This window comes from Grampus griseus (assembly GCF_964374135.1).
Source record: "Grampus griseus genome assembly, chromosome: 3".
In the NCBI taxonomy this organism is placed as follows: domain Eukaryota; kingdom Metazoa; phylum Chordata; class Mammalia; order Artiodactyla; family Delphinidae; genus Grampus; species Grampus griseus.
Window position 1 is genome coordinate 28,462,588 of NC_139019.1, and position 21,746 is coordinate 28,484,333.

The 21,746-nt window shown below is 40.0% G+C and overlaps 1 protein-coding gene across 2 annotated transcripts in view; it reads left to right on the forward strand.

The window, feature by feature from the left end:
* DNAJC21 (DnaJ heat shock protein family (Hsp40) member C21) overlaps positions 1-6,919 on the forward strand; it is a 31,937-nt gene extending 25,018 nt beyond the window's left edge. Inside the window, exons 11-13 of one of the 2 annotated variants that reach the window (XR_014296567.1) lie at positions 1,490-1,565; positions 2,096-2,490; positions 5,642-6,919. Coding sequence is in view for 1 of the 2 variants with exons in the window: in XM_082652156.1 (XP_082508282.1) it covers positions 1,490-1,565; positions 2,096-2,260 (241 nt within the window). In the remaining variant the exon portion in view is untranslated. Of the gene's footprint in view, positions 1-1,489; positions 1,566-2,095; positions 2,562-5,641 lie in introns of those variants that run through there. The other variant, XM_082652156.1, reaches the window with a different exon arrangement.
* Positions 6,920-21,746: the final 14,827 nt, after the last annotated feature.

A 21,746-nucleotide genomic window follows, 5' to 3' on the forward strand; every position in this document is an offset into this window, starting at 1 on the left:
GGTGTCTTCACTGCTGAGGAGTGACGGGGCTGGGATAGATAGCCCGCCCCCACCGGCAGGTGTCCAGACCCCCTTTCTGCGGGACCCCTCTGCTGCTGCTCTGCAGTGCGTGGATGCTACTAGCTACCTAGAACGCGTGTGTATCTAGGGCACATTTTTATTTTTATTTTTTTTCCTTTTTATTGTCTTATTGAAATATAGTTAACATACAATGTTATTTTAGTGTCAGGTATACAACATAGTGATTTGACATTTATATACATTACCTTAACTGGTCACCACAGCAGGTCTAGGAACCGCCTGTCGCCATACAAAGTTAGGGCAGTCTTGTCGAGTATATTCATATGCTGTACGTTATATCCTCTCTAGAGTACTTTTTAAAGATAACGTCTTAGATATTAGCTTCAGAGATGTAGCTGCTGCCTTTCATAATAAGGTGGATTGTTCTTTGGGAATATTATCCTGAATTTTCTTGGATATATTTGTGGCCTATCTGTGATGATATTCTGTAAATTAGTAAATGTTAATCTGTTGCCTTTTATGTCATGGTGTCTTTTTCTTGATGCTTTCAAACCTGGCTGAATACTGCATAATGCTGTGCTGTACTCCTAATCAGCATCGGGTGAATGTGTAGGCCATTTAACTTAAAACAGACTCCTGGGTTCCGCTCGAAGAATGGAATACTCAAGTGCTTGGCAGCATTATAACTCGTTGGTTATAACCCATTCTCTCTGGTCTGTAAATTCGGTTGTGCTCAGATTTTACCCTAAGAATTTGGTCAGCACAAATGAGGGAAAAAGTATGAGAGGACTAAGGAAAATGAAAATTCATACAGATTAAGCCAGAGGGATGTTGTGGAGTTAAAGCAGAACAGGAGGAAACTGACTATACTGGCTGGCAATTTCTGCGTTATAGAATACAGGGGAGAAAACCCCACAGATCAGCAGAAAGGACAAAATCTTAATAAAAGAAAATTCTTTACATTTAACAAATGTAATTCTATAAAAAATGCATTACAGTGTTTTTCTCATTTCACTGTGGAACTGATGAAATGTTTGTCATCAACTGGATCAGGTTTAACAAGTTGTGTCTTTGGGGAAACACACACTTAATGTCATAGATTATTTGTGAGTACTACTGGTTGGCCGTGAAGATGGTTTGCTTCAGTAAATGGAGTATTAATTAGCTTTTTTACAAAAATACACCATATAAAAGTTCGGAGCTATTTTAGTATTCTTGTTTTAGCTTGTGTTTCAACTTTTAAGTAAATTCCTTCGTTTTTGTGTCAAATTTGATATCTGATGATCTCTAAAGTTGTTTTTTAAAGCTGTTCATTTGAGATGTGAAAATTAATTTACTTGGCCATTAAAATGAATGAATTAGCCTTTAAAATGCATGTCACTCTTTTGAGTCTTCTTGGGAGCAAGGTGACAGTTAAAAGGGATACATTATTATTGGATTATACTGAATCCTTTCATTTATTTTCCAGTGTTTCTAAACCCAAAGGAAAGAAAGCCAAAGATACTAAAAAATCTGTCAGAGTACCTGCTGAACTACAGACAGTGGTAGGTCAAAATAATATTGACGACTCTTCAGTGGACCTTGTTGTTTAAGCAGTATAATCTTAATTCTAATTCTGAAGATGTTACGTGTGTATTTGGTGAGCCCTTCTGCACCTGCTGCATAGATGTGGATCCATCAACAGTTTTCCTTGAACGTAGAATTTATGTATGTGCCGCTGACATTTTTTTTCTTTAAAGTAAGCAGAAGCACACTGGACATATCAGATTGTACCAGAACAGTTATTGTTCTGTTTTCCATTACTCTGAAATCCAAAGCCTTATCCATGTGGTATGTCCTGTTGAATGTCTCAGGACCCTTAAAGTTGATGGTGTTGGTTAATGGAACTCGACTTCCAAGAACAACTGCCTCTGTTGAGCCTGTCTTAGTAGCTGTCCATTGTGTTACAAGGTCTTTATTTTGCAGTTGTTTGATATTTAATCTCAACGTGAAAACACTGATCTCAGATAATAATACTTGCTTTTGTTTATTTTTTTTATGTTGTTTTTTCTTTTTTTTTTTTCCCCCTTCTCAGAGTGATGTTCTTATCAGCTGTACAACCTGCCATAGTGAATTTCCATCCCGGAATAAACTTTTTGACCATCTAAAGGCCACAGGTCATGCAAGAGCACCTTCATCATCATCTTTAAACAGTGTAACAGATAGTCGAAGCAAAAAAGAGAAACGTAAAAACAGATAGAAATCCTGCCAATGCTTTTTCTTTTTGATTGTCTCTAGATTTTGACACCAAAAACTGAACTGAAATCATCTAAAGAGTTAAAATTTCAGTCATCTGCAATTTATTGCATTGTGGGAGATTATTTTTATCTTGTAGAAACGTTTTTTTGTTTAATATATATTTTTTAAACATTTCATTGGTGATTGAATTCTACTTTTGCCATCTGAATTGACTTGAATGTCTCAGAACAGGTAAATACTGTAAAGTATGCATTCTTGACTTCTCTTGGCTCATGTGGACAGAAATGTACAGAGAGAATTAAATTATTTTAACACGTACAAATGCTCCTTTCTGTTTTATTTTGTGAATTTCACATTAAGTGAAAGTATTTTTATATGATAAGCATTTTTATATGATTCAGTGGTTTTGTGTTTGGTTATGCTTCATGATCTGTTGAAGACTCAGATCATTTTAAAATCGTCATGGATTTTTTCCACCTGATACCATGATTCCAGTTCTGATTTTAAAACTACTTCTAAATAACCTGTTGTTAATTACTGCATTTTTTTTCCCCTCAAGGACAATGATAAGTAGAAACTAATTGAACATATATGATTGTTTTTCAAGAATAGTATCTCTTCAAGGTATAATTATATTGATTTAACTTGAGATTTTACTGGTAATTATCAATAAGATATATCTTTTGGTTTTTCACTCTGATTTGGCTCATGGAGATGGAACAAATTTATAGGGTGTGTCCTCCTTAGGCATAGGGACAGCTGTAAAGCATGATTGATCAAGGTAGCAGATGGTTCAGAATTTATTCTATTTAACAAGGGGTATTCTGCCTTGGGTTTTTTCACTATTTTCAGAAGTTCTTTTGTTTTTTCCATCATTCAGTGGAGAGAAACTTTTCCTTTTTTTTTTTTTGCTGTATGCGGGCCTCTCACTGTTGTGGCCTCTCCCGTTGCGGAGCACAGGCTTCAGACGCGCAGGCTCATGGGCCCAGCCGCTCCGCGGCATGTGGGATCTTCCCGGACCGGGGCACGAACCCGTGTCCCCTGCATTGGCAGGTGGACTCTCAACCACTGCATCACCAGGGAAGCCCCAAGAGAGAAACTTTTTTAATGAAAGATTTTTCACTAGGGCTGATATTTATGCCTTAGATTGTCTACTCTGTAGCAAAGATGAAAAAAGAAATACAGAGAATCTTTATAAGTGAGTGTGGTCAAGTATATGGATCAGTGATGAGTCAGGTTTTAGGGTGGATTAAATAGGCAATGCTTTTGTTGGTCTTGAAAGTAACTTTGAACTCACTAGCTTGAAATAAGTACTTGCTGTTCAGTGAAGTTATTTCTCTCCTTATATCCTTGATCTTCAAATGAAACAATCTTCAGTTATGCATAAGTTCTAAAACACAGGGTCCCCGAGGGCAAGGTCTTTTCTGAAAGCTTCATGGATAGTATTGATGATGCGGATCATTCTGTGAGATGGACTTGAAAATATGCATTTGTAGCTTAATTTTTAGTTTGTTTCTTTTTCATTTAGATAGATGTTTATTTTCTTTACCTTCTTCCCTTTCTAACTTCTATTGCTAATTCCTCCTAATTGTTTTCCCCCCTTTCTTGGTCCCTTCAGGGGAAATGCCAGCCAGTTTTCTGTCTTTGGTCTTTTCCTCCCAGGCTTCATCTGAACACTCACCACCTTCCTCTAATTTGAACTAGATGAATTGGGCATAATTATGAATAGGAATATTAATGAATGGGAGGGCATATTAGTCACATGTTATTTATTGTTCAGTAAAAAATAGGAAGTCATCTTGAAAGGTAGAGAATGTCCTGCAAATGCCCTTCAGACCTTCCTTGCTTTCCCTTGTACCAACCATGCAGGCATATTTAAATTTATTCCTGCTACATGTGAGGATTGATTGGGGTTTCTTGTCACTTTTATTCTCATTGACAGAAGTCATCCATACGTTTTAAGAGATCTTCATCAGTTGTGATCAGAAATTAGATTTCAGTTCTAATCCTGTGTGTGATGCTGATAAGTCATTTAACTTCTCTGAACTTCGTTTTCCTTATCTCTAACACAGTTGTTAGCATAATAATATTGGCTCCATTTATCACCCAGGATTATTATGACGATCAAACAAAATAGTACATATGAAAACGTTTTTTAAATACAAAAGCTTTATACACAAGGTTATTGAATTTAGATGAGTTAAATCTTTTTCAGTTAAAATATTTGCAGATAGAACTGTATGTGCTGAATTGAATGCGCTTTAAGTTTTATGGGAATTTCCTTTCCAATCTACTTCTGAAGAGGAAAACAGAAACATATGTTATGGCAAGGGTAAAATGTTATTTTTGGTGGATCACAGACGTTCGATTTTGTTTGTCTGAGGCAGAGCAGAATATTCAAAAATACATGAGCACATATTTTACGTTAATCTCATTAAAGCTCAGTGGTAACTACCATCTTGATTGAAGTTAGCTCAAGTGTAGAAGGTGCATAGCTTGAGGGTTCTGGAAGGAGAGGGTTAGGGGAAATCCCGTTTATTCCTCCACAGTTCATTCAGTGGTACCAAAGCTAGGGTTCTCCATAAAGCCCAGTGAGACCTTCCCTATTTCAAAATAGGAACAGTATCCTTATCAAAAGCATAGCACTATAGGAAAATAGGATGGCATCAAAATGAAAACTTTTGCAGAACAATAGGCAACATAAGTAAAAAGACAAGCCTCAGACTGGGAGAAAATGTTTTGATACATATAACTGACAAAGGATTCGTATCCAGAATACATTAAACGACAAAAGAACCTCCTATAGATCAGTGAGCAATTGACAGTTATGCATTAATACCAAGCAGTTCTCAAACTTTTTGGTATCAAGATCCCTTTACAGTCTCAAAAATTGAGAACCCCAAAGTGGTTTTGTGTATGTAGTTTATATCTACTGATATTTACTCTATTAGAAATGAAAATAGAGGAATTTTTGAAGTATTACCTTGTTTAAAATAATACATGTTAAATAACATTTATGAAAATAACTTTTTCAAAATGAAAGTTTAATGAGAAGAGAGGCATTTGTTTTACATTTCTGAAAATCTCTTTAATGTCTGGCTCAATAGAAGACAGCTGGATTCTGATAGCTGCTTCTTCAGTCTGTTGCTGTATGTTTTGGTTAAAGTATGTGAAGAAAATTGAGCCTCATGTGGATAGGAAATTGGAAAAAGAAGGACCTTGTGGATCTCCCAGGGTCCTCAGACCACGCTCAGAACCGCTGCATTAGAAAAATGGGTAAAATATATGAACAGAAAAAGCTTGAATAGTCAAAACAGTATGAAAAGGTGATCATTGTCACTGATAATCAGGGAAATATGACTTAGTTGTTTCATGTTTTCAGATTGGCAAAAGGCAAAAAGTCTCACAAGATCAAGTGTTGGTGAGAATGGAGAAATGAGAACAATTGCTTCAGTTTGATGGTGGCTATGAAAGTTGAAGACGTACCCCCTGACCTGACAACTCCAGGGGTATACTAGAGTCTCACAGTGTCTGCAGAGGCACAGCATGGGCTCTACCTGAGGACTGTCACCCAGGTCCCACTCCTGACCTGCTGGGTGAGAATTTGCAATTAACAAGACTTCTCAGGTGACTCGCATGCTTCTTGCATCTTGAGAAGCAGTGCTCTCAGGAATCCAGGCGCCTGTGGACAAGGAGACTTAGTGGCTGATCACAGCTGAATTGCTTGTATCTGGGAAAAGTTGGAGATGGACCCTAAATCTCCATGAACAAGAAAGTGGATAAATTGTATAATGGACAATAAGATGGCAAACAAGCAGTTCAAATGAGTGAACTGGATATGTAATACCAATGGCTAGCCTTAAAAAAATACTGAATGAAAACAAGCTGTCAGAAGGTGACATGTATGCCACTTATATATAGTTTTTTTAAAGTACTGTTGTTATTTATAGAGAGAAAATACAGAACCATCAATGGGAAACACATCATTCAGAAAAGTATTTGCCTCTGGAAGCGGAGGGAGAGGGGTGGAATGGGGGCGTGGCAGCAAAGGGGCCTTATCTGAGGCAAGACTTCTAATTAAGATCTGAAGGAAGATGTTAGCATTAATTCTGGGTGGTGGGTAATGAGGGTTTATCACTCTACTAACATGTTTTCATGAAATACTTCAAATATCCAGAGAAATACAAATTAATGTTCCATTTTTTGTTAATAGAAAATACACTTGCACGAAAGGGGAGATAAAGGTTTTCAGGTCTACATTTTATTCCTAGCATATTCCATAAGCTCACTGTGGCAGAGGCTGTTACTTGTTTCTCTCAATATTCATTCTCCCCTTCTTCCTTATAATTCTGATTTTTGATTGGGCACAAAGCCACCTAAAATTTTACCTTCCTAGCCTCCCTTGCAGCTAGGAGTCTGTAAGTTCTGGTCAGTGATCTGAGCAACTTTGGGGACATGTCCTGAAAGATGTGGGATGTCCTTATTCCTTCCTCCGCCAGCTTCAGTGAACGGGTAGGTAATGGTTGGCGCTCTACCCCTGTCTGGGACCATGAATCCTCACAGGGCAGAGAAACTGAAGCCTAGGAGCTTCCATCCTTGACATGTAGAGGGACCCTATAAGCCCCAGACAACCTCCTTCTGCATTCAAGAGAAATAAAACTCCTGCATTACTGAAGCCTCTGTTGTTTTGCATTTCCTGTTGCAGGTGACTCACGTCCTGATTGCTTTTTTTTTTAATTGAAGTATAGTTGGTTTATAATGTGTTAATTTCTGCTGTACAGCAAAGCGATTCAGTCACGCATATATATACATTCTTTTTAATATTATTTCCCCTTATGGTTTATCTCAGGATATTGAATATAGCCAGTCGCTTCTTATTTAACCGTGTGTATTGTTCCCTCCCCATATGAGAGGTGTAGCTTCAACAGTGGCAAGGATGTGGACTCTTAGCTCTGAGAGATCTGGGATCACGTTACAGTGGCAGCACTAATTATGTGATCTTGGGCAAGTCGTTTAAACTCTTTAAGCCTCTTTTATTTTTTTTCATCTGTAAAATAAGGGTGAAATCAACCTTGCCGAATTGTAAAGGTGAAAACTTAAGTGTGAACACTGCCTGGCACATGATAGGCACTCGATAGCTATTAGCTTTTACTTATTTTCAATAATCTCTTCTGCTTATAAATTTTCTTGCTTTATTTAACTGTTCACTTTGGTTTCTGAAATCACCTAATGGCGATGGTAATTTGCAGAGAAACCCATGATTATATTGATCCTATGGTGTATTGTTGTTTTTTTTTTTTTTTTTTGCAGTACGCGGGCCTCTCACTGTTGTGGCCTCTCCCGTTGCGGAGCACAGGCTCCGGATGCGCAGGCTCAGCGGCCATGGCTCACGGGCCCAGCCGCTCCGTGGCACGTGGGATCTTCCTGGACCGGGGCACAAACCCGTGTCCCCTGCATTGGCAGGCAGACTCCCAACCACTGCGCCACCAGGGAAGCCCTATTTTTTTTTTTTTTTTAAGTACTAGTGTATATATTGAAATTCTTTCTGGCTCAAATGGAACAAAATTTTTACATGCTAAAGCTGAAAATATGCTATTTCAACGTGGTTGTGTGATACCAATGGAAACTGTCTTGACGATCATTGATCCTAATTATGTTAGAAGACTCAGTGCATTTGTACAGAGAATTACTTTGCCATTAAAATGAGACAGGGCCCCAGCATCACTGATGTCCTTTCGGATACAAAATGCCTTCTGAAAGCAAGGAAGGGTTCAAATTATCCTTCGCAGTATAAATTATTTGAATGTCACTTAGAGAAAGTTTCTAACAATTTCTAAAACAAAAAGGTCATGGTGTCTCTCCGCATTTAGATAAATTGGTATGTAGTTAATATATCTTCAGGTACTTTTCTTATTTTCAAATTTAATAATAACTCATACTTTTGTGTACGAGGTAACAGTAGTCTCAGCATATGTGAAGCAGAACTTCCAACAGTTCCATCCAATAGTGGAATCCGTCTCTTAGGATGTTCTGTAACTGTCCGGTCAGGGTTCTCTGCTGGAAATGCCATAGAAGGATGCCTGCCCTGGGGGTAGGGGGATTCGCTGAGTGACGGCAGGATCCTGGGCTGGGGTTCTCTACCTGCAGCTCCAGGGAAGCCCAACAGCTTGATGAGCGCTCTGGTGAGTGAGCTCACACCACTCTCCGCTGGAGGACATCTTCAAAAACTGGTGCTGCGTGCACGTGCTTTCTCTCCAAACTTGAATTGGGTTTTGAAAGCGCAGGCCCAGTGCAGATGGCTAATCACTGCAAGGAGATTGAGGAGAAAACTTATCCCAGATGGGCGGGCCCATCTGCAGGCACTTTTTAGCTGAGCTGTGTGTTCTGCGATCTGGGCTCACCTGAGAGAAAGCTGTGCAGCTGGAGAGAGACGTCTTTGGTGCTCTCCACACCCGCTCTGTAGGTGCCTTTAAACCAGTCCCCCTTTGTCTTCCAGAATCCGGTGGCCAGAGGTGGGCCCAGGGAGATCCAGTCTCTGTTCCCTAATCCCAGCCGCTCTTCCTGGGGCCTTGCCAGCCCTACTGCCCAAGGGCCCTACCCGCCTCAGGTCCTGGACAACTGTATCCTCATAACAGCAACAGTTTGAGAATCAAGGTAGGCACGCGAGGGAGCCTTTTGAGGTACGTCAAAACCAAAAGACAGAGTATTTCCTCCACTTATACAGGAGATCAGTATGGAGAGAGTATGGGTCTTGAAGTTAGATTCACATAGGTTCAAATCCCAGCTCCAAAGTTATAAGCTTGTTAACTAGGACATATCACACCAAAGCTTTGAGCCTGTTGCCTTTAAATGGGGATGGTAGTATCCATGTCACACGTTAGTGGTTCAAATAAGAAACTCTCGTATACGAAGAGCCCAGCAGAATGCTTGCCACACAAAGGCTTGCCCCAAATAGTGCCACACACTATTAAATCCTAGTTCCCATTCTATTCTGTTCCCTTTCCCCGTGAAGTACCCCAAGGGACATGGGCTTAGTTGCCCAGCTCTTCACCCAGTTCCCCCTGTACAGAGTGTTTTCCTTGCACTCACACTGGGCCCACCTGGATCACCCAGGATAATCTCCTCAAGACCCTTAATCACTCTGCAAAGGCCTTTTTGCCATGTGAGAAAACATTCACGGATTTCAGGGATGAGAATGTAGACATCTGGGGGCAGGAGGTGCATTTTGCTGCCAACCATAGGCTCCTCACTCGAGGGGTTGTTGTAGAGACCGAAGTGACGGTGCCTGTGGAACACGGCGCTCTGCCTGCTGTACGGCTGCCCTGCTGGCAGGTCTCGGGCTTCAGGTAGACCGTGAACTTCTTGAGGGCAGAGAGGGGCTTGTCCTCCTTTTCTGTCCTCTCCCATACCTAGCATAGTGCTAGAACCACAGCACGGCCTCAGCAAGCCGCTTGTCGGGTATTTTAAGTGCAGAATCCTAGAGTGGCTCCGCTTGCAGGTGGGTCGGTTCCAACAGTCACTGCCACTCAGCGGAGCCAGGTCCTGGCTGTGCTCGCACAACACGGTCATCTAGTGAGAGTGCCCTGTCTCCGCCAATGGAAGACAGACCCTCATTTGCTCTATACACGCTTGGTGAGAAGTTGAACCACGAAAACCTCCTGAATATTCAAACTACGAGGTTTGTGTGAAGCTAGCGTTCTCCCTCAGGCTCGGGATGGAACATAGGTTCCTCCATCAGTGTTGGCATGACCCTTCTAAAGCAAAATCGTGCAGCTTTGAGATGACGGAAGCATCCAATTTGGTTTTCTTTTAAAGGCAACTTGAAATTTACCAGCTTCCTAATATTCTCAAACCCTCTCCTACTTTACAGGAGACAGACTCAGGATCCAAAAGAAATGCTTATGGATGAGTTCTAGACAAAAATAAAAGATAAATGAAAAATATATGACTCGCATTAAAAATGTAACTGGAACAAAATAGAATAGGGAAAACATGATTCAACCACAAGACATGGAAATGAAGTGGGGATTAGAGTTGACGGCAACATCAATGTGAGACTGGGTGAAGAGGAATGCCCGCTGCCCTTAGGACGAGGTCCTGCTCTGCCCACCCTGTGCTCAGTCGTGGGTGCTGCACCTAAAGAAGCCTTGGAAAGGAGCACTGAAAGTGGCAATGGCAGGAATAGTTGAGAAGTTTGGGAACACTGATTCTAGAATATAATGGAAATTAATTAAAATACTTAGCAATATTTAGCTGGAGAAGTGACATCCCGAGGGAGTCAAACTAGGAGTCTGTTTTCTTCTCTACATCCCACCCGTCTGAAACCTCTCCCCCTCTCCGCTTTTCCAACTCCTACCCTTCCTTCAAGTCATACTTGAAGTGCAGGCGCACCCCTCGGATTCTTGGGACCTGGGGGAGGAGAGCAAACGGACACCCACACACCATATGTTGAAATGTTTCAGAATTATATCAAGCTAACAAACTATTGAGTTAAATATGCTTTACCCTCCTACCGTGGTCATTATGACTTATAAGCATCCAAAAGGCCGGGTTCAAACTTTCAGTTCTCAGATTCCTTGCATTTCCTACCAGAACGTGGTGGCATGGAAAGACTTGACCTCCGACCTCTCCTCGCCCTCTCTTCCCACGCTCAGCTCCATCCTGCCTCGTGTGTGTCCATGTAGCTGTCCTAGCTCTCATGTCCAAGCATCTAAACTCCTGCAATCAGCTGCACCAGGAGACCAAGGTAGGCCCTGCACTTGAGCTTGGAGCCATTTGGGCAGGGGCTTCTGGAATTCTGTGTCTGTGGATTCCTTACTCCCTGGAGAAGGGCCTGGACAAAGGAAAGCTGGAATGGGACCCCTCTAAAACTGGGGGCCCAGAGCAGGGGGCCCTATTACCTGAGCTTTCAAGCAATGTTATTTAAGTGACTCCTTTTCCATGAAGCTTTCCCAATATCTCCTCTCAATAAGTGTTTCTTCCTCTGACCTCCTTGACCATTTGATACTTACTATATGCTGCCTCAAGAACAAAACAATGGAACTTTTGGAAGGATGCACCCCGTGCCTTACTGCTGGGGGCCAGCTCTGAAATCACTCTGCACTGGAGGGCAAGAAGCAAACAGAAATACTTAGTGAAGGCTGCTATCTGTTTTGACCCCATGATCCATTTTCAATGGAAACTTCAGCTTCTTAGACCCCGTGTCTTATTTTCTTTAAAATTTAATTAACTGCAAGTTTAATTCTTTATCATCCTGTCAGTATTAGCACAGCCATACTTCAGGAGAGAATGCAGTCAGGCCTTCCCCCAAAGTAATCACCTTATGGGGGAGGGGCCCCTAATAATACCATTATACATTTTTTAAATGAATGTATTTTGGAATTGACTTACTGGAATTTTAGGAATTGATTCATTACCCCTATGGAAGCCTTAATGTCTAAAGTTTTACTATTTATTTTTAATGCACTGTAATGTTATTAAGCAAAATTTCCCCTTCAGCTTACTCATTTATCATTTGTGTCTGGGGTTTAACTTATGTGCCATAAACACTTCATTACAGGATGAAGTTCCGTGAGACTCACTTTCCAACTTCTCACGTCATTAGCGCCACTCCAGCATCCTTAGTCACTTAGGAGTGTGCCTGTTTGCCGGGAGTCTGCAAAGCCCCGAAGCCACACAGCTCAGACTCTTTCGAGAACTCACTCACTTCCGCTCTGTTTCCAGGAAAGAATCTATAGAAGCCCTCTTACTGTGCCATGCTGCTGCTTTACAATTTCAGAGAGTAGCAAAACGCTAGAGCTGATAGGGACCTTCGAGCTTATCTATCTAGTTCAACCTACTCGTTTTACAGATGAGAGAGTTTGCTGTGTTCCTTTCCTTGTTCCAAGAAGGATTGAGACCAAACGTCTGGTATTAAGAAACCCATACATGAAGAAAAGGCATGAGTTCTCTGTGCTACAGTGAACATTTTTCTCACCCAGGTATGGAGAAGCGAGGCCTATTTGCTTTAATGCAACCAAATCTCTCTATCGTTCCATTCATTTATGCATTCTAAATCTCTCTATTAATCCTTCACTCTGACCTCATTGGAAGGAATGTTCTCATACATGGATATATTCTTAAAATTTTTTTGGAAAATTGTTGTAAAATTTACCATGTTAACTATTTTTAAGTGTACAGTAGCATTAAGCACACTCACAATGTTGCATAGCTATCACCACTGGCCCATTTTCAGAACTTTTCATCATCCCCAACAGAAACTTTCTACCTATGAAACAATAATTTCCCATTCCCTCCTACCCGCAACTCTTGGCAATATTTATCCTTTGTGACTGGCTTGTTTCAGTTAGCAATGTTTTCAAGGTTCATCCATCCATATTACAGCATGTATTGGAATTGTCTTCCTTTTCAAGACAGAATACCATTCCATTGTGTCCATATACCACATATTGTTCATTCATTCATTCAATGATAACATCTGAGTTGTTTCCATCTTTTGGCTATTAGAAATTATACTGCTATGAACATGGTTGTGCAAATATCTGTTTGAATTCCTGCTTTTAATTCTTTTGGATCTATACCCTGAAGTGGAATTGCTGAATCGTGGGGTAACCCTGTGTTTAACTTTTTGGGGAACTGCCATACTGTTTTCCATAATGGAAAACATTCCCACCAGCAATGCACAAGAGTTCCAATCTCTACATATCCTTGCCAACATTTGTTATTTTCTGATGTTTTCGTATTTTATTCTTTTATATAATAGCCATCCTAATGGGTATAAGTGGTATCTCACTGTGGTTTTGATTAGTATTTCCATAACGGACGGATAGTGATGCTGAGCATTTTTTCATATGCTTACTGGCCATTTGTATTTCATCTTTGGAGAAATGTCTATTTAAATCTTTTGCCCACTTTTGAATTGAGTTGTTTTGTTGTTGTTGAATTGTAAGTGTTCTTTTTAATATATTCTGGAAATTTAGCCCTTATCAGATATATGATTTTGTAAACACATTATCCCATTCTGTGGGCTATCTTTTCACTTTCTTGATAGTGCCCTTTGATGCACAAAAGTTTTTAATTTTGAATAGACCCAATTTTATCTATTTTTTTTCTTTTCTTGCCTTATCTAAGAAATCATTGCCAAATCTGATGTCATGAAGATTTGTACCTGTTTTCTTCTAAGAGTTTTATAGTTTTATCTCTTAGGTTTAAGTCTTTAACTCATTTTGAGTTAATTATTGTATATGTTGCAAGGGCAGGCTCCAACTTCATTCTTTTGCATGTGGATAACCAGTTTTCCCAACATCATTTGTTGAAAAGATTATCCTTTCTCCATTGAGTGGCCTTGGCATCCTTGTCAAAACTTAACTGACCATATATGCGAGGGTTTATCTTCGGCTCTCTATTTTATTCTTTTGGTCTACATGTCTGTCTTTCTGCTAGAACCACACTGCTTTGATTACTGTAGCTTTTGTAGTAAGTTTTGGAATTAGGAAATCTTAGTTCTCCGACTTTGTTCTTCTTTTTCAAATATATTCTTTTTAAATTGCATACCTAGACAGCATGCATTTCTGAAAGGTATTTTCAAGAGTGGCAAAATCAGAATCTTTAAAACTTTAATACAGAGACTAAACTGTTTTCTTTCCTTTCTTTGCTGCACTAAACAGGCTAACTGACAATACATCTTGCTTCCCTGTTCCAAAACCCACCTCCTCTCCCCACAATCTCTCTTGGAAGTGTTAGAGGAGTAAGGGAGGAGTTGATTCTGCGTGAAGAAGCAGGAGAAAAGGTGAATAGGTAGAGGAAGGCAATGCTCCTGAGAAGGAAACGAGCTCCCTGCTAAAAAGAGGATGGAGGGTAGGATATTGCTAAAAAGAAGGAAGCAGAGGGTTTACTGGAGATGGCTCCCAGGGTCTAGGAGTAACTCCAGGGATGTTACCAAGAATAAAGAGGACCCTCCTGCCCAGGTTGGTGGAATTGGCACAGGACCACTGAGGAGCATCGGTCAGGCCCCTGTGCCAGGTTCTGGTGTGTGGCAGTGCTGAGTGAAACTAGTTGGAGACCAGCTCAGCCGGAACAGTGGTTTCTAATGACACCTCTGCTAAAGTTCACTCACTACATCGATGTTCCCCATACCCAGTACCATCACAGGAAGAAAAATATTCCTAAAAATATTTTATTTCTGGCATAATTTTCACTCTCTCCTCCTACCTCCTTGCTTTTTAAAAGTTTGCATCAAGTGGCAATCAGTAATGCCTGCAATCTGGGACTTCTGCTGGAGCAGAGAAGGAGTTAGATAACAGGAACAGCCAGCTGCTTAACTCCTCCTAAGTGAGGATGAGGTAATGACTTTCAGGCTGGGCAATGAGACAAGGAAGGGAACAGAGCAATAAGTAAGGCAAGGAAGGCCCAAAGTGTGCCAAGGGCCAGCAATGAGACTCCCGATCAGCCATGACAGCCAGGTCCGGGCAGTTAGAGGAGGCAAGAAAGCTGTAATCAGGGGGAATGGGGCAGCAAAAAAGGATAGCAGGGAGGCACGCAAGAATCAGAAGCTTGGTTAAGACTGGCTTGGGGGAGTGGGGGAATTACTGGCACCAGGCATCTACGGCAAGAAGGTAGTTGGCTCAATCAATACCTCCTGAGGCCAGGAGAGCATATGTGCTCCAGGGGGGAGGAAGAGAACTCAGTAGGTACCCAGGGAACATGTTCAAAGAACTGCTGACCATGCGAATCTGTAGGCCAGAATGAGGTTGCCCTGGAGATGTGCTTGGGAATCATCAGCATCTAGATAGTAAAGCCATCATGGATCATGGATGAAATCACCCAGATAAAGTATATGAAGAAGGGAAAAAAGAGGTCAAGATAAAAATCCTGTGGGTACACCAGCATTAAGGAGCAAACTAAACAAAAACCAATGTATGAGAATGAAAAGGACTAAAATGGTAGTACGAGGGACTTCCCTGGAGGGCCGGTGGTTAAGACTTCACCTTCCAATGCAGGGGGTGCAGGTTCGACCCCTGGTGGGGGAGCTGAGATCCTACATGCCTTGTGGTCAAAAAGCCAAAACATAAAACAGAAGCAATATTGTAACAAATTCAATAAAGACTTAAAAAAAAAAAGGCCCACATCAAAAAAAAAAATCTTAGGGCTTCCCTGGTGGCGCAGTGGTTGAGAGTCCGCCTGCCGATGCAGGGGACACGGGTTCATGCCCCGGTCCAGGAAGATCCCACATGCCACGGAGTGGCTGCGTCCGTGAGCCATGGCTACTGAGCCTGTGCGTCCAGAGCCTGTGCTCTGCAACGGGAGAGGCCACAACAGTGAGAGGCCCGCGTATTGCAAAAAAAAAAAAAAAAAAAAAAATCTTAAAACATAAAGAGGTAGTACAAGATTGGAAGACCATGGTGCCATTAAAAAAAAATAGGAGAGGAAGATGACCAGTCTCAGATGCCACAGAGATGCTAAGTGAGGTGAGGGCTGAATTTGGCAGTTAGAAGGTTATATTAGTCAGGATTTTTCAGAGAAACAGAACCAATAGGAGATATATATATATATATACAGGTATGTATATAGAGCTATGTATATAATGATATACATATGTGTATACAGTGTATAATGATGTGCACAGCTATGTAGATGGAAATAGATACAGTTATATATCGATACCTACATATCCATATGTTATCTATATCTATATTTATTATAAGGTATTGACTCATGTGACTATGCAGACAGAAGTGCCCTGGTCTGTTGTCTGCAAGCTGGAGACCCAGGAGAGCCAGTGGTGTAGTTTGAAGACCCAAGAGCCTCAGGGGCTGCTGGGGTAGATTTCACTGGGTGTCTGAAGGCCTGACAACCAGGGATGCTGAGGGCATAGGAGATGGATGTCCCAGCTCAAGCAGTCAGCCAGAGAGGGCAAATCCAATCTGTCTCCACCTTTTTGTTCTATTCAAGTCTTTAGCCCATTGTGTGATGCCCACTTACATTGGGCAGGCCATCTGCTTTACTCAGTCCACCAATCCAGATGCTAATCTCTTCCAGGAACCCCCTCACAGGCACATCCAGAAATAACGTTAATAAGATATCTGGGCACCCCATGGTCCAGTCAAGTTGCCACATAAAATTAACCATCACAGGAGTTGTAGGTCACTTTTGCAAGAATAGGTTCACAGAAGCCAGCCTGGGGAGTACTGAGAGAGTGGCAGTGAGGAAGTGGCATGGCAGTGCCCCAAGGATTTTTTTCTTAGAAGCATCACTTTTAGGAAAAGGATATACATTTGAAAGAAGTTTTTTTCTGTTTATTTTTTTGTTTTTTTTTTAAATGGAGGGAGAGGCATGTTTTTAGGCTGAGAGGAAGAAGAAAGAAGAATATAGACACTGAAAATCCAGAAGAGAATGAACAATTCAAGCTGTAAGATCCTGGAGCATATGTGTGTGCTGGGGGGAAGGTTTATGTAAAATAATAACCTGACCATGAATGTGATTATCAGCTCTGTGAAGGATGAGGAAGAAGTAGCAGGTGAAGAAGTCTGAGGGATCTGGGAGGAGAGAACACAGTGCAGCAGCCCTGATATAGGCAGGGGGGTAGGGGGCTGCTGGAGGGCAGCAATGACAGGCGTGCAGAAGCCAGGGAAAGGTGCAGGGCCACCAGGCCAGGACGCAAGCCAGAGACAGGCCTGAGGGAAGGCATCAAACAGGTATTAAGCAGGAGAGTGATATGATCAGAATCCTTGCTGGATAGTTTCAATGTTCTTCTGATAAACAACAGTCACTTATTGAGAGTGAGAAGGGTAGGGGTGTGAACTGGGGCCCTGAGAAGAGTGCATAGAATTGCAGCCCCCTTGGAGGATGAATAAGAGACGCCTGGGAGCCCTCTCAATACCTCCTTCAGATATTATGACCTCACAATTCATCCAAGAGTGGTTTCCTTTTCTTTCTAAAATTACCTCTGGTACTTTATTACCAAAATCTAAATATATATATATATGTGTACATATGTGTATATATATATATACATATATATATAATATTTCTAAACACAGATTTCTTTATATATTATGTCTCTAATTATATATACATTTCTAAATATATAAATTTATATTTCTGAATACACACACATGTGCATGTCAGATGACTAAATTTTTTTTTTAACATCTGTTTGGGGGTATAATTGCTTTACAATGGTGTGTTAGTTTCTGCTGTATAACAAAATGAATCAGCTATACATATACATATATTCCCATATTTCCTCCCTCTTGCGTCTCCCTCCCACCCTCCCTATGCCACCCCTCTAGGTGGACACAAAGCACCGAGCTGATCTCCCTATACTATGCGGCTGCTTCCCACTAGCTATCTGTTTTACATTTGGTAGTGTATATATGTCCATGCCACTCTCTCACTTTGTCCCAGCTTACCCTTCCCCCTCCCTGTGTCCTCAAGTACATTCTCTATGTCTGCGTCTTTATTCCTGTCCTGCCCCTAGGTTCTTCAGAACCTTTTTTTTTTTTTACATTCCATATATCTGTTAGCATACGGTATTTGTTTTTCTCTTTCTGACTTACTTCACTCTGACAGTCTGTAGGTCCATCCACCTTGCTACAAATAACTCAGTTTCATTTCCTTTTATGGCTGAGTAATATTCCATTGTATATATGTGCCACATCTTCTTTATCCATTCATATGTCAGTGGACACTTGGATTGCTTCCATATTCTGGCTATTGTAAACAGACCTGCAATGAACATTGTGGTACATGACTCTTTTTGATTTATGGTTTTCTCAGGGTATATGCCCAGTAGTGGGATTGCTGGGTCGTATGGTAGTACCATTTTTAGTTTTTTAAGGAACCTCCATACTGTTCTCCATAGTGGCTGTATCAATTTACATTCCCACCAACCTTGTAGGAGGGTTCCCTTTTCTCCACACCCTCTCCAGCATTTATTGTTTGTAGACTTTTTGATAATGGCCATTCTGGCCGGTGTGAGGTGATACCACATTGCAGTTTTGATTTGCATTTCTCTAATGATTAGTGATGTTGAGCATCCTTTCATGTGTTTTTTGGCAATCTGTACATCTTCTTTGGAGAAATGTCTATTTAGATCTTCTGCCCATTTTTGGATTGGGTTGTTTGTTTTTTTTAATATTGAGCTGCATGAGCTGTTTATATATTTTGGAGATTAATCCTTTGCCCATTGATTCGTTTGCAAATACTTTCTCCCATTCTGAGGGTCGTCTTTTCATCTTGTTTATGGATTCCTTTGCTGTGCAAAAGCTTTGAAGCTTCATTAGATCCCATTTGTTTATTTTTGTTTTCATTTCCATTACTCTAGGAGGTGGAACAAAAAGGATCTTCCTGTGATTTATGTCAAAGAGTGTTCTTCCTATGTTTTCCTCTAAGAGTTTTATTGTGTCTGCTCTTACATTTAGGTCTCTAATCCATTTTGAGTTTATTTTTGTGTACGGTGTTAGGGAGTGTTCTAATTTCATTCTTTTACATGTAGCTGTCCAGTTTTCCCAGCACCACTTTTTGAAGAGACTGTCTTTTCTCCATTGTATATCCTTGCCTCCTTTGTTGTAGATTAGTTGACTGTAGGTGAGTGGGTTTATCTCTGGGCTTTCTATCTTGTTCCATTGATCTATGTTTCTGTTTTTGTGCCAGTACCATATTGTCTTGATTACTGTAGCTTTATAGTATAGTCTGAAGTCAGGGAGCCTGATTCCTCCAGCTTCGTTTTTCTTTGGCTATTTGGGGTCTTTTGTGTTTCCATGCAAATTGTGAAATTTTTTGTTCTAGTTCTGTGAAAAATGCCATTTGTAGTTTGATAGGGATTGCACTGAATCTGTAGATTGCTTTGGGTAGTATAGACAGTTTCACAATGTTGATTCTTCCAATCCAAGAACATGGTAAATCTCTCCATCTGTTTGTATCACCTTTAATTTCTTTCATCAATGTCTTATAGTTTTCTGCATACAGGTCTTCTGTCTCCTTAGTTAGGTTTATTCCTAGGTATTTTATTCTTTTTGTTGCAATGGTAAATGGGAGTGTTTCCTTAATTTCTCTTTCAGATTTTTCATCATTAGTGTAGAGGAATGCAAGAGATTTCTGTGGAATAATTTTATATCCTGCTGCTTTACCAAATTCACTGATTAGCTCTAGTAGTTTTCTGGTAGCACCTTTGGGATTATGTATGTATAGTATCATGTCATCTGCAAACAGTGAGAGTTTTACTTCTTCTCTTCCGGTTTGGATTCCGTTTATTTCTTTTTCTTCTCTGATTGCTGTGGCTAAAACTTCCAAAACTGTGTTGAATAAGAGTGGTGAGAGTGGGCAACCTTGTCTTGTTCCTGATCTTAGAAGAAATGGTTTCAGTTTTTCACCATTGGAAATGATGTTGGCTGTGGATTTGTCATATATGGCCTTTATTATGTTGAGGTAAGTTCCCTCTATGCCTACTTTCTGGAGGGTTTTTATCATAATGGGTATTGATTTTGTTGAAAGATTTTTCTGCATCTACTGAGATGATCTTATGGTTTTTCCCCTTTAGTTTGTTAATATGGTATATCACATTGATTGATTTGCATATATTGAAGAATCCTTGCATTCCTGGAATAAACCCCACTTGATCATGTCGTATGATCCTTTTAATGTGCTGTTGGATTCTGTTTGCTAGTATTATGTTGAGGATTTTTGCATCTATGTTCATCAATGATATTGACCTGTAGTTTTCTTTTTTTGTGACATCTTTGTCTGGTTTTGGTCTCAGGGTGATGGTGGCCTCATAGAATGAGTTTAGGAAGGTTCCTCCCTCTGCTATATTTTGGAAGATTTTGAGAAGGATAGATGTTAGCTCTCTTCTAAATGTTTGATGGAATTCACCTGTGAATCCATCTGGTCCTGGGCTTTTGTTTGTTGGAAGATTTTTAATCACAGTTTCAACTTCAGTGTTTGTGATTGGTCTGTTTATATTTTCTATTTCTTCCTGGTTCAGTCTCAGGAGGTTGTGCTTTCTAAGAATTTGTCCGTTTCTTCCAGGTTGTCATTTTATTGGCATATAGTTGCTTGTTGTAATCTCTTATGATCCTTTGTATTTCTGCAGTGTCAGTTGTCACTTCTCCTTTTTCATTTCTAATTCTATTGATTTGAGTCTTCTCCCTTTTGTTCTTGATGAGTCTGGCTAATGGTTTATCAATTTTGTTTATCTTCTCAAAGAACCAACTTTTAGTTTTATTGATCTTTGCTATCGTTTCCTTCATTTCTTTTTCATTTATTTCTGATCTGATCTTTATGATTTCTTTCCTTCTGCTAATTCTGTGGTTCTTCTGTTGTTCTTTCTCTAATTGCTTTAGGTGTAAGATTATGTTGTTTATCTGAGATGTTTCTTCTCTTTTGAGGTAGGACTGTATTGTTATAAACTTCCCTCTTAGAACTGCTTTTGCTGCATCCCATAGGTTTTGGGTTATCATGTCTTCATTGCCATTTGTTTCTCAGTATTTTTTGATTTCCTGTTTGATTTCTTCAGTGATCTCTTGGTTATTTAGTAGTGTATTGTTTAGCCTCCATGTGTTTGTATTTTTTACAGATTTTTTCCTGTAATTGATATCTAGTCTCATAGCATTGTGGTCAGAAAAGTTACTTGATACAATTTCAATTTTCTTAAATTTACTGAGGCTTCATTTGTGATCTAAGGTATGATCTATCCTGGGAATGTTCTATGAGCACTTGAGAAGTAAGTGTAATCTACTGTTTTTGGATGGAATATCCTATAAATATCAATTAAGTCCATCTTGTTTAAAATATCATTTAAAGCTTGTGTTTCCTTATTTATTTTCATTTTGGATGATCTGTCAATTGGTGAAAGTGAGGTCTTAAAGTCTCCTACTATGATTGTGTTACTGTTGATTTCCCCTTTTATGGCTGTTAGCATTTGCCTTATGTATTAAGATGCTCCTATATTAGGTGCATAAATATTTACAATTGTTATACCTTCTTCTTGGATTGATCCCTTGATCATTATGTAGTGTCCTTCTTTGTCTCTTGTAATAGTTTTTATTTTAAAGTCTATTTTGTCTGATATGAGAATTGCTACTCCAGCTTTCTGTTGATTTCCATTTGCATGGAATATCTTTTTCCATCCCCTTACTTTCAGACTGTATGTGTCCCTAGGTCTGGAGTGGGTCTCTTGTAGACAGCCTGTGTACGGGTCTTGTTTTTGTATCCATTTAGCTAGTCTACGTCTTTTAATTGGAGCATTTAATCCATTTACATTTAAGGTAGTTATCGATATGTATGTTCCTGTTGCCATTTTCTTAATTGTTTTGGGTTTGTTATTGTAGGTCTTTTCCTTTCTTATGTTTCCTGCCTGGAGAAGTTCCTTTAGCATTTGTTGTAGAGCTGGTTTGGTGGTGCTGAATTCTCTTAGCTTTTGCTTATCTGTAAAGGTTTTAATTTCTCCATCAAATCTGAATGAGATCCTTGCTTGGTACAGTAATCTT